Source organism: Corapipo altera, unplaced genomic scaffold, assembly GCF_003945725.1.
Source record: "Corapipo altera isolate COAL_440 unplaced genomic scaffold, ASM394572v1 67, whole genome shotgun sequence".
Classification (NCBI taxonomy): Eukaryota; Metazoa; Chordata; class Aves; order Passeriformes; family Pipridae; genus Corapipo; species Corapipo altera.
This window is the reverse complement of record NW_020884906.1, coordinates 7,904,676-7,919,835: the sequence shown is the minus strand read 5'-3', so window position 1 is coordinate 7,919,835 and position 15,160 is coordinate 7,904,676. Positions and strand designations below refer to the sequence as shown.

Here is a 15,160-nt window from a genome sequence, read left to right as displayed (position 1 = left end):
ACCTTCCACTAGACCAAGATCTGTCCAACCTTGCCTTGAGCAATTCCAGGGATGAGGAATCCACAGGGATGAAAGAGAAGAGGCAGATCCATCCTGTAACTCTCCTGGGCTCCCCAAGCGGGATGTTTGCTCCTCAGGGCCCTCCCAGGGAGAGGAAATTGGGTATTTTGGCAGTTTTTCAGAGTACAAATTGAAGTGGAGGAAGAGAAGCTCCTTCTTTCTGCACCAATCATCCAACCCAGCCGTCTACATCAGGGCATAAAATTAAATGGGTTCCTAAAGAGAGAGTATATTTAGCTACAAAACCCCGTTCTAGTCAGCTCTCTGCAGCTAAAATAATTAATCTCCCATCACTGTTAAGACGTAGCGGAGCAGATCTGAAGAAGCGAGTACCGGGATTAACTCTTCGGGAGCAGCTCATGCTCTGCTCGTGCTGTGACACCACAGGGGTTCCTGGGGGCTCCTGCCTGGCTGGGCTCTGCTCAGCTGTGTCCCTGCCATGCCAGTGCCTCTCGGTGCCAGTGCTGCACAAGACAAGGTGTTGGCAGGGGTTCTCTGCCCTGGCACTGCCTCTGGGGTGGTGGAGGGGACCCAGAAGTGAAACAGGAGCCCCGTCAGGGATGCAAGAGCACTGGTAGGGATGCAGGAACCCCAGCAGAGATGCAGCCCAGGTTTCAGCAGCTCTGCTGTGGGCAGGACATTGCTTACAGGGAGTGAGCCAGGACCCTCTGTGCTTTCAGCCCCAACCACAGAGCCCTGGCAGTTCCTGCCACCTGGGACCCACCTGGGCAGGCTGGGGCGGTTGGAATGCCATGGCCAGAAGGGCTTTACCTCTGAGGGCTCCTCTCCCTGACACACTGATGTCCTCAAGCTCCAAGGAGCATCCCTTGCTGTGCCAGCTGGGGGTTCTGTGGGAGTGTGGGCACCACACTCTGTCCCTTCCTACCCTGCCTTGGCCAAGCACATGCTAGGTGAGGGTGAACAGCCCGGGCAACCCGCTGGACACCCTGGAATTGCATAAGTTCTCATCCAGTGGGTTCAGTCAAACTCCCTGCCCCTGGGGACACTGGAAAGCAATTACTGGATACACAACCCTAAAACATCTGGAGAGAAAAAGTTTAGTCTGATTATAATCGCTGACTGTTTCTCTGCCTGGCTATAAATCATTCATGGACTCGCTTCCAGGCAGTCACATCCATGCAATATCTGACTATTCAAAACCTCCCCTGTTGTTCTACCTGTCTGCAGTGTGTTCACAGTTTGGTTAGTTTTGATTTCCACTCCAGAAGTGGAGATATGAGATGACAACATGATGTTAGAGATGCAGGTGACCAGAGCACCGGTGCTCCCCAGGCTGGGGCAGCTGGAGAGTTTGGCTCCTGTTGGAACTCACAGCACATCTCCTGAGCGACTGCAGTGATGGGGGAGAGCTGAGCTGCCTCTGCTCAATCTGTTTGGCAGCTCTTTATATTTCTTTCACAGGATGTAACAGGAATCACAGTGTGGCTCCAGTCCAGGCTCCTGCAAGAGCAGCAGACACTGGCAGCACCTCAAGGTGCATCACTGTCTCTCCTGTAGCAGCAGGGCAGGACACACCTGGCACCGCTGCTGCCCTTGCCTGCTCTCCTCCGTGGGTTTTTCCAGGGGTACTCCAAAAGATTGGTTTTTTAGTACCCCAAAAGTTGCCCTGGGGCATCTCAGGGCAGGATTTGAAGCCCACCAGGTCCTGCCCTCCTTCCTGGGTTGGCATGGGTGACATCTGGCACAGGGCACACAGGTGTTTTCTGCTCTCCCCATGGACCCAGACAGGCTGTTTCCAACACAGGGATGCAGCACCCGGGATCACACCATGCATGGGGGAGAGGTGGCTGAGCTGGAGCTGCTCAGGATAAGGGACTGGGGACAGGGCCGGGGATTCTCGGTACCCCAGGCTGTGCCTCAGTCCCCTGCAACACCCAGTCCATGCACAGCCCGTTTCTCCCTCCCGAGGGACAGAGCGGGGTCTCAGCTCTGCCTGCTGGGACACTGTGTTGGGCCAGGCATCGGGGTCAGTGTGTCCTGATGATGGTCACAGTTTGCATCATCCCAAAGATCTGCTCTGGAAGGGAAATTTTTCCAGGCAATGTTTTTCTTTGCACTCTCTCCTCGTTGAGGCCATGCAGGAACCGTGCAGGAACCATACAAGAACCAGTGCTGCCTGGTGCTGCCCGGTGCATGCTGGTGCCCTTGAAAAGACCCTGTTGCACTGCTCTGAAATGATGCAGCTCTAGTGCCTAATGACTCCTGACAGCTTGTGAACGGCCCCGCTGCCGGCAATCAGGAAGGCAGGGAAAGCGGAGGGTTACTGATGGTTGTGGTTATTACAGTTATTGGGCTCCATCGATTATGGGGATGGTCTGTGCTGCCGAGGTTGGCAGGAACTAGGGCACAGCTGGCCCTCTCTGTTCCCATTCCTGCACCACTGCCAGCCTCGTGTGCCCCAGCAGAGAGGGCAGAGCTTGGAACTGCACGGGATGGCTGAGGGATGGGATGCGCTGAGCTCCCAGACGATGTTTCACAGCTTGGAGCAGTGCCAGCAGATGTGATCACAGAACCATTGAATCACAGAATGGTTTGGGTTGGGAGGGACCTTAAAGCTCATCCAGTTCCACCCCCTGCTGTGAGCAGGGAGCATTTCACTAGACCAAGTTGCCCCAAGCCTCGTGCAGCCTGGCCTTGATGCAGGTTGTCAGCCAGTCACCCCCTACATTACTTAGGGTTTTCCTCCTAAAAAAGCAATAACCTGCACTTCATTGCCAGATCCTCACTGTGTCAGGACAATTTGGGGTTTGGCAGTAGAGCAGCTCCCTGTGCCCATGGGCACATCCTGCTGCACAGATCTGTATGGGAACCACAGCTTCCACCATGCCCCTAGTGTCCAGAGTCTCCTTGCCAGGGATGTGCCTCTGCACTGGCTCATTCCTTCAGAAACTAACCCCTTTGCAGACAAGATTTGCCTGAAATTCAGTTTTTAACTTTTAAAAAAAATTTTCTCACTAAAAATGGAGTTTTTCTGGGGGTGCAGAGCAGCAGTTTGGGGTTGGCACAAGCTTTACCCCCTTGCCCTGCCTCAGACTCTGGGACCATACAGCCCACCCCAGCTCCATCCCTGCAGGGTCCTGGGTTGCTGTTGCTCCTCAGCCCTCACCTCATTTCCAGTGACACAGGTTTCTATATAATTAATTGTCAGCTGTATCAGCCATCAGTGATTTGTGTTTTAAAGATGGCCTGGCAGAACTAATTCCACTGCTGCACGAAGCTGTGCTGGATGATGATAACCCATGTACAGCTTCTCCCACGGAGCCTCATGACGAGCTGCTGCACTTTATTTTAATTAATACAGATAGCAAATATATTTTCATTAGCCATCAGGATGTCAGGAAAGGAGCACAGTCCTCCTGCATGGCAAGCAGCAGCTTCACTCTTGGGGTTGGATGCAGCCCTGCTGAGCCCCTTGCCTGGCTCCAGCAACCTCTGCATCCCTCTGCATTCCTCCTCATCGGTGTGCACCCACACAGCAATAACTGGGCAGGCACAGGGCAGAGAGTTTCCTTTCAGCCCAGTATTGGTGGCATGATGCATTAAATCCTAAAACCCTACTCTGTGACAGCAGTCCCCAAGGCTGGAGGTGCAGTGTCTGCAATGGGAGCTCCCATCCAAAGCCTCTCCCAGGTCTCTCCTCCCTCTCCAGTGCAGGAGAACATGCAATTACAGAGCACATTCATAATTTCTCAAATTTAGAACAATTAAGCTGGCTCCCTGGTATTTCTGACGAAAGCAGCCCCTTGTTCCCTGAGGAAGTAACAGCCTTCCTTGACCTCTGCTCTATTATTCTGTTTGATTGATCTTGATTATATCAGAAAGGATAATGATAAGCTTTTGGGAGGTGCAAGTACATTGGGAACAAAGAGGTTGGGCTCTTTGCCCAGGACTGCTGGGGTGGTGACAGCTGTGCCCAGCTAATGAGGTGTGGGACACCCCATCCTCTGCACCCAGTGTGGCTGCCAGGGCAGCACCAACACCCAGGACATCCCTGGATTCCCCAAAATGGAGAAAGGGAAGGCTAAAAGCATGTCGTAAACAAGCAAAGAGGATTTGGTCCTCCAGCTGGACTGTGGCCAGCAACAGAAACTGTGTCTCTGCCTCTCCCACTCGCTGTAGGGAACTCTCCACCTGCATCAGGGCACCTGCCCAGTGTGGGGATGTGTCACCTTCTCCTGTGCCCACGGGGATTTGTTGCCCCTCCACTGTGTTACACCTTGGGAAAAAGCACAAGGATGCTGACAAGGGGCATGGAAACACAATTCCCTTGTAAGGGACTGGGCAATGTTACTTTCCTCTACTCCGCCCCAAAAAAATCCTCAAGTAGAAAAATCGGAAACCCCAAACTCAAGTTACATCCTCGTTGTTCATTAATCACAGATGGATTGACTTAACCAAGAAAGCCCTAAAATGCCAGCTCCGGAGGCTCATTTCTACCCCCAGCTCTGCCTCAGAATGGGTGTGCTGGGGAGGACCTGGACCTGCTGGAGACCATCACACTTCCTAGTGGGCAGCTCTTTGGTTTTCCAGCTTTTCTACTCCCATCAAAGCAGCTTTGGCACCGTGTGACACCAGCAGTACCATGCTGGGAAGTGCCACTCTGGCTCAGGGAGCTGCATTGCTACACAAGCCTCTCCAGAGAGCTTTGATGTTGAAATCAGCATGTGGAGAGGGGCTGTGTCAAATGTTCCTTTTGTATTCCTGTAAAACACGTGTGGTGTCATTGGTGTCTGGGCATGTTTTCTGCTCATATTATTTTTGGCACACTCTGGTGAAGGGGAAAGGTGGTGAGAAAACACCCAACTCTTCTTCCCAGCAGGTAAAGAATCAGCTAATTATAAAACCCTGCTTGTCACTCGCCTTGGATAAGGGTTTTTTCACTGCTGCTATTGTTTATGTTCCTACAGGGTAACCGTCATTTTTAATGTCCTTTTGATAGCAGTGTAGTATGATTAAAAGAGGCATATCTGAGACATAAATCTGGTTTTAAGCATTGCCATTTTGACATGCAATATTGAACACTCAGGGATCAGGCTGAAGGGTCCTGGGCTTGCAACATATATTTTCCATGAGAGAAGGCACTGGCCTGTAGCTGGAGATGGTGCTGGGGGGCTGAGGAAGGAACTTTTGGAGCTAAGCCCTGTTTCAGAGGTGAGTCTGACTCCAGGATCGTAGCCCTGACTTTAGGCAGGTTCCTGCCTCTGCCATTTGCTCAGGCTTCTTGTTTTGATCAAGGATGCAATGCTGTATAATTTAAGAAAGACTTTGCTCCTGAGGCCAGTTTGATGCACGTGGAGTGGAAATGTGGAAAAATACAGCCCTCCCCCATGGAAGTTTGATCGGATACCTGAGCCACTGCAAGAGATGTTGTTTGCTATAACTCAATTCAGTTTGTGTCCACCAGGAAAACGAGTCACAGTCACCCTGTGCCTTGTCCTGCCAGTGGATGGGCTGGAGCCCCTCTGCTACTGAGCCAGGCTGGGAGAGCTGGGGGTGGTCAGCCTGGAGAAGAGGAGACTCCAGGGAGACCTTAGAGCCTCTTCCAGTGCCTAAAGGGGCTTCAAGAGAGCCGGAGAGGGACTTTGGACAAGAGTCTGGAGTGACAGGACAAGAAGGAATGGCTTCCCATTGCCAGAGGACAGGGTTAGATGGGATATTGAGAAATTCCTGGCAGTGGAGGTGGTGAGGCCCTGGCACAGGTTACCTAGAGAAGCTGTGGCTGCCCCAGTGTCCCAGACCAGATTGGACAGGGCTTGGAGCAACCTGGTCTAGTGGAAGGTGTCTGTGCCCATGGCAGAGGGTGGAATGAGATGATCTTTAAGGTCTCTTCCAACCCAAACCATTTCAGGATTCCATGCTTAGCTCTAGCAGAGCCATTCAGCCTCATCAGGCAGCTCCAAGGAAGCAGACTTGGGGTCCTGCCTGGAACCACAGCTCAGCGGTGCTGGGGAACCAGCTGGGCTGCTGGAGGTGCAGCTTCCCTTTCCTTGAAGGCTACAGATAAATCCCAACCGGAGGAAGGGAACCCTTTTCGAACTTAGATGTTGTAAAAGACATTTTGCAGCGGAAAAACTGAAAAGCTCTGCCCCTGGGGAGCAGGCTGCAGCTGCAAGGACTCTGGTTTTGTTGCACCCTTCCCTCCCTACCTTTCCTAATGAATTCCAAGAAAGCCTCAATGCATTCCTAAATGGGAACACAGCCTGTGTCCTTCACAGTCATCTCCACAACAAAGCCAGCCATCTCGCCGCTGGCAGCCACGGGCTCCTCTGTGAGCTGGAAACAAAAGCTGAAAAGGAGCCTTTCTAGTTGTGATTAGAAAGCTTGAAAAGTTTGGCTTTTACTTGATATTGCCTCACTGATTTAATCTCCGTGGCAGCTCAGAACCTCTAGGGGAGAGGAGAGCAGCCCAAGCCCCTCTCCAGACGACGAGCACGGATTCTGCTGTGTGAGATGCAGCTCCAAGGGCCCAGAAGGAGCAGGAATGGGAATGTCTGTGCCTGTTAGGATGCTGTACTGGGTTTGCAGGCTGAAAGCTGGTTTCCGTCCTTATGGAAGGAGCAGCACCATTGCCCAGCAGACGCCACAGAGTTCGGCTCCCCCCAGGAGAGGACCGCGGGCACCCGGAGCATCCCCACGATCCAAGGAAATCCCTGACCGCTGAAACCATCAGCACGCAAGTGACCCCAACGGTGCCAGTTATTGTCCCAAAGCCACCCCCACCCCCTCCGATCTGGGGGGGAAGCAGAAACTCGTCCCCCCAGGCCACGCTGCCTCCAGGGCTGCTCCAAGCGGGGGGGGGTGGGGGGGGGGGGGAGGGGGGGGGGGGGGGGGGCTGTGTTCTGGGGGTGAGTGTGGGGAGGAACTATATTTAATTTTTTTTTTTTTTTTAAAGAATGCATGAGGAAGAGAAATTATTGGGGAAATTTTCTTGGGGGAAAATTCTGGCACAAACTGCAATACCTCCGCGCAGGCTGGGGACTGAGTCTTGGATAAAAATAAAGCAGGAGGCGGCAGCACCTTCCCGATGACATTCACTTCCATTCATCTCCCGCTGCCGCCAGCGTGCACAGGCATTAGGAGTTACGTTTTCCTTCACTATTTCTCAAATATATTTATGCTGGGAGATGTTTGTGGAGGTACATCGTGTGCCTGGGGCAGAGGATTAATTCCAAACTGTCACCTCGCTTTTTGATGGGTTTGTAAATTCTGCTGTTGATTTGCACTCGCAGTAAATTGATAAAATCCTCTTTCCAAAAACCTAATTCACCATTTAGAGCTCACCAGGGTTTTAGACCTCATTGGCTCACATATTTATGTAAATGTGGTGTCCAGCAGCAGTTTAAAAACTGCTGCAAGGATAATATGGATGCATGATAAGGAGTGGAGGGAGACATGTTGTCTGGTGGGGGCTCCTGGAAAGGAGCTTTTCCTTGTCTTGGGGCCCCAAATTTTGGGGTGGCTTTGCAGTGGGTGACTGCTTTGGAAAGTGTTGCCCCAGGATCTTTCCCCTTTGTCCCAGAGAGGATTAACCCCAACAATGTTGGGAATGGTCTGAAGTCTCTAAGGATGTTCTCAGGACATTGGACATGTCCACGAGGACATTGCTAAACTGTGTCTGCAGAGCTCCTGTGGTGGGAGGGGATGTGCTGGTGTACTGGGTGCACTGGGAGCTCTTAGGGCTCATGCCAGAGTGGTCTGTCAATTTAGGGACTTCGTATCTTTGTAAATGGAAGTTCAGGAATGTCAGGAGTAGCCTGTTTTTTTGCTGAAATTGCACTCAAATCAGCATCAGGAGATGCAGTGCCTGTTTCTGCAGATCGCTGTGCAGCTCCATCATCATGGAAGAGATGCAGGGTGGCAGAGGGGACATCAGAAGTGATGTCCTCAGTATTGTCCCCCAGCCACCACTCTACCCGAGATGAAGCATCTCATCCACAAAATGTTGCCATGCTCCATTAATCCACCCTAAAAAGTCAGATGGAGATTCTCTCTTGAATTTTAAATATTTTCAGCCATTCTGACTAGCTCTGAAATTGCCCTGAATTGACCGGTTTCCAGAACATTCCCTCACTCCCCCTGTTATTCCTGTGCCTGCCTGCCCACTCCTGCCCGCTGTGCCAGGTCCCTGCAGTGGTGCCCTTGACCATGGGCTGGAGCACGTCACCAAATGCCCCCTGGTAGCCCCGGGGACCAGGTTTGCTGTCCCTTCCCTGGGGTCACCCTGCAGAGCTGCCCTCCCAAGGAGACTCCTGGCCCCTCGGCTCCTGGTTTTGGCACATCACACACCACTGTGCAAGACAGCGAGACGGACCGAGACGTGAGAATCCTTCTTGCTGAGCAGATGACGCTGCTCCAGGATCCACCCCACAGTTATCCCTTCTGTCGTGCTTCAGTTTTTGGATGCCTTTGCATTTGGCACCAAATTTCCTTCCCAGACTAAAGCTTTGCACTTGGAATCGTGCCTTTGGAGCCAGGCTGAGTGGCCAGGCTGCTCATAGGATCCCTCCTCTCTGCCAGAAGCTTGGATTTCACTTCCATGAAGTCTCCTCACACCTTCCTGCTGCAGCCATCTGCCCTGGGGTGCTTTGCCCTCACCCCTAGGAAGGAACAATGAGCCAAACCCCTGGGGGCAGTCTGCCAGGCTTTCTGGGGGTTAAACACCTATTGCAGGAATGGGATCCTGGGGTTGGAAAAAGGGAGAAAGGTCTGGATAACTCTGCGCTTAACCTTGCAGACCTGGGAATCCAGGCAGAGCCTCCTCACTTTGTGTCAGGAAAGCACCAGGCTCAGCCAGCGCTCAGGGTTGGTCAGCTGCTCTCCTGGCCTCTTCCCAGGGAAAGGAAAAGGAGGAAAAGGAATAAAAAAAGAGATGGCTGAGTCGGGGCTGTGCTCTGGGAGCATGCCAGCCGCAGCTGCACCACCAGCAGGAGCTCCAGCAAGCAAAAAGAGGGAACAGAAGGGAAAGCAGCTCCTCAGCTGCTCAGGAACACCGTCCCTCCCGAGCAAAGGTTGGGAACAGCACTGTGTCCATGTACCCACAGCCCTGAGCCCCCTGGCACCATGGGACAGAGCAGTGCAGCAGAGGATCCCCATTCCAGGGGGCTGTCACTCCCCTCTCCACCCCTGTGGCTGGATTTGCGTGTCCCTGTTCACTCCCCATGGGCCCTGTCTGCAGCCAGGACCAGGACACTCATCTGGATCCCTGAGTTCCAGCTCAGTGCAGCTCCCACAGCTGTGACAGTGTGACACTAAATCCCAGCAGCACGCTTCAAAGGGCTTGTTATCCTACATCCATGTCACCTAAGGAGGACACGGGGCCAGGAATAATATTTTCTCAAAAGCAGTGGTGGAGCTCCCTGCGAGCTGAGCCCCACTTTTACAGCTCCTGGAAGTTCCTTCCTGACATCATCTGTTTTTTGGGGGTCCAGGGGCTGCCAGGGGGCCCTGAGCTGTGCCAGGAGCCAGGCACTGGCCATGGCTGCTCAAGCATCCCCTGGGCATAGGGATCCAAGCCAGAGATAACCAAGGTTTGCATGTGGGTATGAGCCAATGCCATGGGCTCTAATGGAAATCTACAACATGTAACTCTCCAGTATGGAAAATGAGTCTCCCTTGCTCTCAGCTTTGCCCCTTCAGTCTCAGGCTCCAGTTAGCTCCTCCAGCTGCCCAGTTCCATGGATCACCTCTGATTTTGGAAATCCTTATGGGTGAAGTCTGAAACACAACACAGCTGAGTGAAAAGGGGGTCACTGCAAGCATTGGAAGTTCATTTATTTCCCTTCTTCACCTTCCCAGTGGCACAGGTGACCCTGCAGATGTTCTGCATTGGCACTGGAGGGATGCTGGGTGCCCACCAAAGCTGCTCCACCCTCACACAGGAGACAGTCCTGGGGTTCCTTCCATGGGAGACAATTCTTCATGAACTTCCCAGTGTGGGTCCTTCCCACAGGCTGCAGTCCTCCAGGAACTGCTCCACTGTGGATCCCTGCCACAGGGTCACTCCTTCAGGAATAGGCTGCTCCAGCGTGGGTCTCCCAGGGTGTCACAAGTCCTGCCAGCAAACCTGCTCCAGCATGGGCTTGCCACGGGGTCCCTGCTCCAGTATAGGGTCCTCCATGGGCTGCAGGTGGATCTCTCCTGCCCTGTGGACCCCCACTGGCTGCAGGGACAGAGCTGCCTCACCATGGGCTGCACCACGGGCACCTGCAGCACCTCCTCGTCCTCCTCCTTCACTGACCTTGGTATCCACAGGGCTCTTTCTCTCACACATTCTCACTCCTCTCTGTGGCTGCTGTTTCCATTTTGCAGGTATTTTTATCCATGGATAGAGCAGGATGTGGATAGAGCAGGATGCGGATAGAACGGGACCAGCCCCATGGGACAGAACGAGAACATCCTTAACAACTTGTCTGTTAACAAGCTGTGAAAGGAGACAGACAGCCAGGAGCTGGTGGCCTGTCCCTGGAATGAAGGACACCTTCCTTCCCTGAGCACCTCAGCGGGAATGACTCCAGCTGCAAAGTCTTTCTCTCTCCCTTCTCCCGGCTCGTGCAGGCTGAGTTACCTGACACTGCATTGGACCTGGGGCTGCAGTGAGAGCTGCTGAGGCACCTGCACCATGCGGACCTGCTCCCTGCATCCCATCAATCCAGCACTGCTCACGTGTGCATCAGCAGAAAAAGTGATCCTGTGAAGCAGGTTCTTTTGGGAAGGGCTCTGGAAAGTGAAGAACAGAGCTACGAGCAGCAGCTGAAGGGCAGCAACCTGAGTCAGAGATGCCAAACCCTCCCTCCCCTTGGACAGCCCCCCCAAGCCTTCTCTCACTCTATTCTTTGCCCCCTGTTTTGGGGGGCACCAGCTGAGGGGTGGTGTGTCCCCATCCCCTCTGCCAGGGCTGGCACCAGCTGCACCCCAAGGTTTCTCCTGTGTTGCCCCACAAATGAAGGGGCATGGCCGGGTACTGCCCATGGCCCCCACACTCCACACTGGTGTGTTCATCCTGGTGCTCACCCCACTCAAGCCCTGGTGGGGTCAGGAGGCTGGGTGCTGTCGAGGTGCCAGTGTCCCGCTACACATCCAGTGGGTGACCCCCCACAGAGCTGTGGGTCCTTGGGGCCAGAGCAGGGACAGACACATTCCCATCTCACAGAGCACCCTGTGCCTGGCAAACCAAGTGGTTAAAGCTACAAAACTCTCAGCACTGAATTCAGCAATTTCATACCCCTGACAAGAGTGTAAATCCATCCTGATGGACTGGAAAATTGGAAAGCCAGTGCTCACGCAGTGTTTCCTATAGACATCTCTGAGCTCCTGAAAGATGCACTCGGTGGCAGGCCCCAGTTCCAGCCGTGTCGCCCTCGTCATGCTAATTAAAATAGAGCCTGTGTTTTGTAACAGGATTTCCTTGGAGTGTATTTTACTGATCAGTAACTGCTTTCAAATATTTGAAAAATAAAATCGCATCAAGTAAATAACTTTTGGATTGTCACAGAAGGTTAGTCTGGTTTGAGGTTTTTTGTGCCCAAAGCCCGCTGGAAGCAGCTGCACTCATTGCAGTGACAGAGGATGGAAAATACACGGATTTCTGAGGCTGCTTGTAGTCAAAATCAAAAGCTGCGTCTTATTTAATCACACAAAGCTCATTTCATTAAAAAAACAACTGTTTGTACAGAATGGGATAACAAAGCACCCTAGTGCTTGGCACTGAGCATGGAACATCCCTGCCTGCTGGCAGGATGGGCCATACTCACACCTGCTGACTTCGATGCCCACGTTACCTGCCCAGCAATGCCCTGACACCCCTCTGCCTCATCTGTGACGTACTACCCATTAGCCTCCAAACCCAGCACAATCTGACTTCCAAGGGCTGATCACACACTAATTTGTTCCGCACTTCCCTTTTCACATGGTTTGAGTTTCCAAGACCTCTGCCTGGCATCCTGGATGCCAAGGGAGCACACTCAGCTGAATCGGTGCAGCCTGCCTCCTCAGCCCCAAATCCTGGTACAGATCCCTCAAGGACAAAGTTTAAAATGTACAGAAGGAAATGTCTGTGACACTGTGACATCCAGAAAACTACACTTAAAATGGCATCTTTGTATATTCATAATGGTAAGAAATACAGGAGAAGCAGATGGCTAAGAGAGACTAATTTCATTTGCCCCTAGTCCAGGCTCTCCCTGTCCTTTCTGCCAAGGAGGAGAGAAGGAAGAGGAGCCATTTGCCATGGCCTCTGATAGCTCTCCATCAGACAATCCCCATTCCCGATATCTCTGGCCAGAGCCCTCGGGCAGCCTGGCCCTGTGCCGTTATCTCGTTGCTCGGGGCGCTGCCGCGAGAGCTCACTGTGCACTTGTTGCAGCCCTTGCCGAGTTCACGCTCAGTTTTTCTTCCTGCTGGACACACCTGATTCTCTGGAAACAGCCTCCCGTGGTGCTGCGTTCACCACGCGGCCAAAGGAATCTCTGTGCCTTGGTGCTGCACTGTGACAGCCAGCCTGGGGGTACCCAAACCCCTCGGAGAAGGGAGGGCACAGATCACGAAGCTACAGAGGAGCCCAAAGCTCAGCACCCCTGGCTGCGTTTCTGCTTCCGGCACCGCAGCCTCGGGAAGGGTTTGCTGGTCTCGTCACAGCCTCTAGTGGACACCCTAAACGGGGTATATGTAGAAATCATCTCCCAGGGGTCTGACTGTGCCCCTGCCATCCCCAGTGACCAGACTTTGCCAGGGGTCGGTCCCAGCCCGAGACTGCATGGGCAGCACAGGCAGCATTGCCTTCTCTGCCCTCAGCTGCCCACACGCCCCATGTTTGCCTCTGCATCGTTTCACGGTGCTAAACAAATACCCCCGCTGGTGACCGTGCTCCCTGCAAACCACTGCTCCCCGCACGCCGCTGCCCGGAGCCTCCTGGCACAAGTCCCTGCGGAGAGACGTGCCTGTCTTGCCTGTTCCGCTCTGTGCCGGTGGGTGGGTGCGAGCGGATGCCGAGAGGAGAGGAGAGGCTTTCACACCTCCTCTCTGGTGATCTAAATGGCTTCACCAGTGCAGAGCACCAAAAGCCACCAGCCGAGCACCCGATGGGTGCAAGTCATGTGAAATTGGTTGTTTCTTGAAAGCGTGAACTGAAAGAGCAGCAGATGGAGCATAGCAATCTGACTCTGCAGGGTCTGATCCTGCTCTCCCCCCAAGCTGGAGAACAGCATGGTTTGCTGGTCTGGGCCCTAACTGTGTCCCCCTCCACACAGATCAACAACCCTCCCAGGCACGGGCAGAGCTGCCACATCACCGCTGGCTCCAGGCTGTGTAGGCAGGAGTTGAGCTTTTACAGCAATAATTCACCAAACCTTGTAAAGGGTCAACAATTTATCAGCTCTCTCTCTGCCAAGGAAAGAGGAGTTCAGCACGCTGTGTTCTCCTATCCTTAGATTTACAGCAGATCATGCCAAATCCTGTTCCCGGGGAGCTGGGCTGCCTGCTGATGCTCCCAGTGGGACTGGGGTAATTCTCCTGCCTCCAGCACACGAGGCAGTGTGGGAGCTGTGAGCCCCACACTGGGCCTGTGCTTGCTGGATTTGCTTCCCAGCTCCTCCAGACCCCCCCGGGGGGCTCAGGGACCATCACTGCACTCACAACCCACCACCAGCTGGGACCAGAGTGTCTGTGTAACCAGAGGAGCATGCCTCTCTGTGTCCCCATGCTGGAACAGGATGCCAGGACTGGCAGGGACATTGAATCTGATTCCTCGACACATACATGCATGTCCATATGCAGAACACAAACCCATGCAGGTGAGAGAGAAATGCCATCCTCTATGCTCGTTTCTGTCTTGCTGCCCAGAAAGGATGGATTCTGTAATACAGTCCCTGTCTAGAGAGCTACGTTTAAGGCCAAAAAGTCAAAGTCATTCAATGCAATCTGAACATGAGGGACCAAAGAGGGCAGGCAGCATTGCACAACACTCCTGACACCTGGAGCTTGTCGTCCTTGCTATAAACCCCCCATCAGCCCTGGAGGGCAGCCTCGGGCCCCGCACACACTGCAGCACTGGCAGACACCCGCCTCTCCCGTTCTCCCACTGAACAGTCCGCCCTGGTAACCCCATCTGGACACACACTCAAGCCCAGTTGCCTCATCCCAGCACCCCACCAGTGCCGAGGGATCGGATACAGGCACCACTTTTGTCATGTTTAAGCCCCACGCGAGTTTGTGATGACTTTGCCAAGTCACCCGCGAGCACGTCCCGGAGCCTATTCTTAGGTCTGTCATCGCGGCGGTGGGAGCGGGAGCGGGTCTGCGTGGAAACGTGACACACGCGGAATGAACATGCAGCCCCTGGATAAACACACCCCCTCACGGCCACCCCCTGCAAGCCCGAGACGGTGGGACAGGAACACCGGTGGGGACTTGGCAGTGAGGACCCCGGGGGCTGGGGACAGACAGAGGACTGGGGACACATAGGGCTTGCCTGCCTGCGGGAGGTAGGCGGAGGGTCCGGCACGGCTCCCGGGAGGCCGCGGCCCCTTTAGCCCTCGGCTCCCCGTTAGAACGCGGTTCCCGGAGCTGCGGGAGCTGTCCGCCCCGCGGTGCTGAGCCTCCGCGTCCCGCCGGGCCCGCGCCCGCTGCCGCTCCGCTGCCGCTGCCGCTGCGCTCCCCCGCAATGCCAGAAGTTTCACCCCGGCCCCAGGAGCAGCAGAAGCTAGGGGTTCCCGGCCGAGGATGCCACGGCCAGTTCCAGCAGACCCTCCCGGTCCGACTCCCCGCTCCCCGTCCGGGCTGCATCCCCCCGCCCCGGGCGGTGCCCACTCCCCGGAGCCGGGAGGCGCTGGGCCCCGGGGAGCACCGCAGCCCCGGCCCGCTCCGCCCCGCTCCGCCCCGCTTACCTGGGCGCGGGGCCGCGGGGGTGCCGAGCAGCAGCAGGGCGAGCAGGCAGAGCCCGCGGGGCCCCGGCATCCTGCGGCGGACGCGGCGGAGCCTCCGCGCCGGGGCGAGCTGGGGCGAGCCGAGTGGAGCCGAGCCGAGCTGAACGGAGCGGGGCCGCGTCGAGCCGAGCCGAGCGGAGCCGCGCCGAGCGGGGCCGGGC

General features: G+C 54.7%; 1 protein-coding gene across 2 annotated transcripts in view; it reads right to left on the bottom strand.

The window, feature by feature from the left end:
- Window positions 1-15,121, bottom strand: part of SEZ6L (seizure related 6 homolog like) — a 36,349-nt gene extending 21,228 nt beyond the window's left edge. For both annotated transcript variants that reach the window (XM_027652212.1, XM_027652213.1), the window contains exon 1: window positions 14,961-15,121. In XM_027652212.1, the coding sequence (XP_027508013.1) occupies window positions 14,961-15,030 (70 nt within the window). In that variant the 5' untranslated portion in view covers window positions 15,031-15,121. The remainder of the gene's footprint in view (window positions 1-14,960) is intronic.
- Window positions 15,122-15,160: the final 39 nt, after the last annotated feature.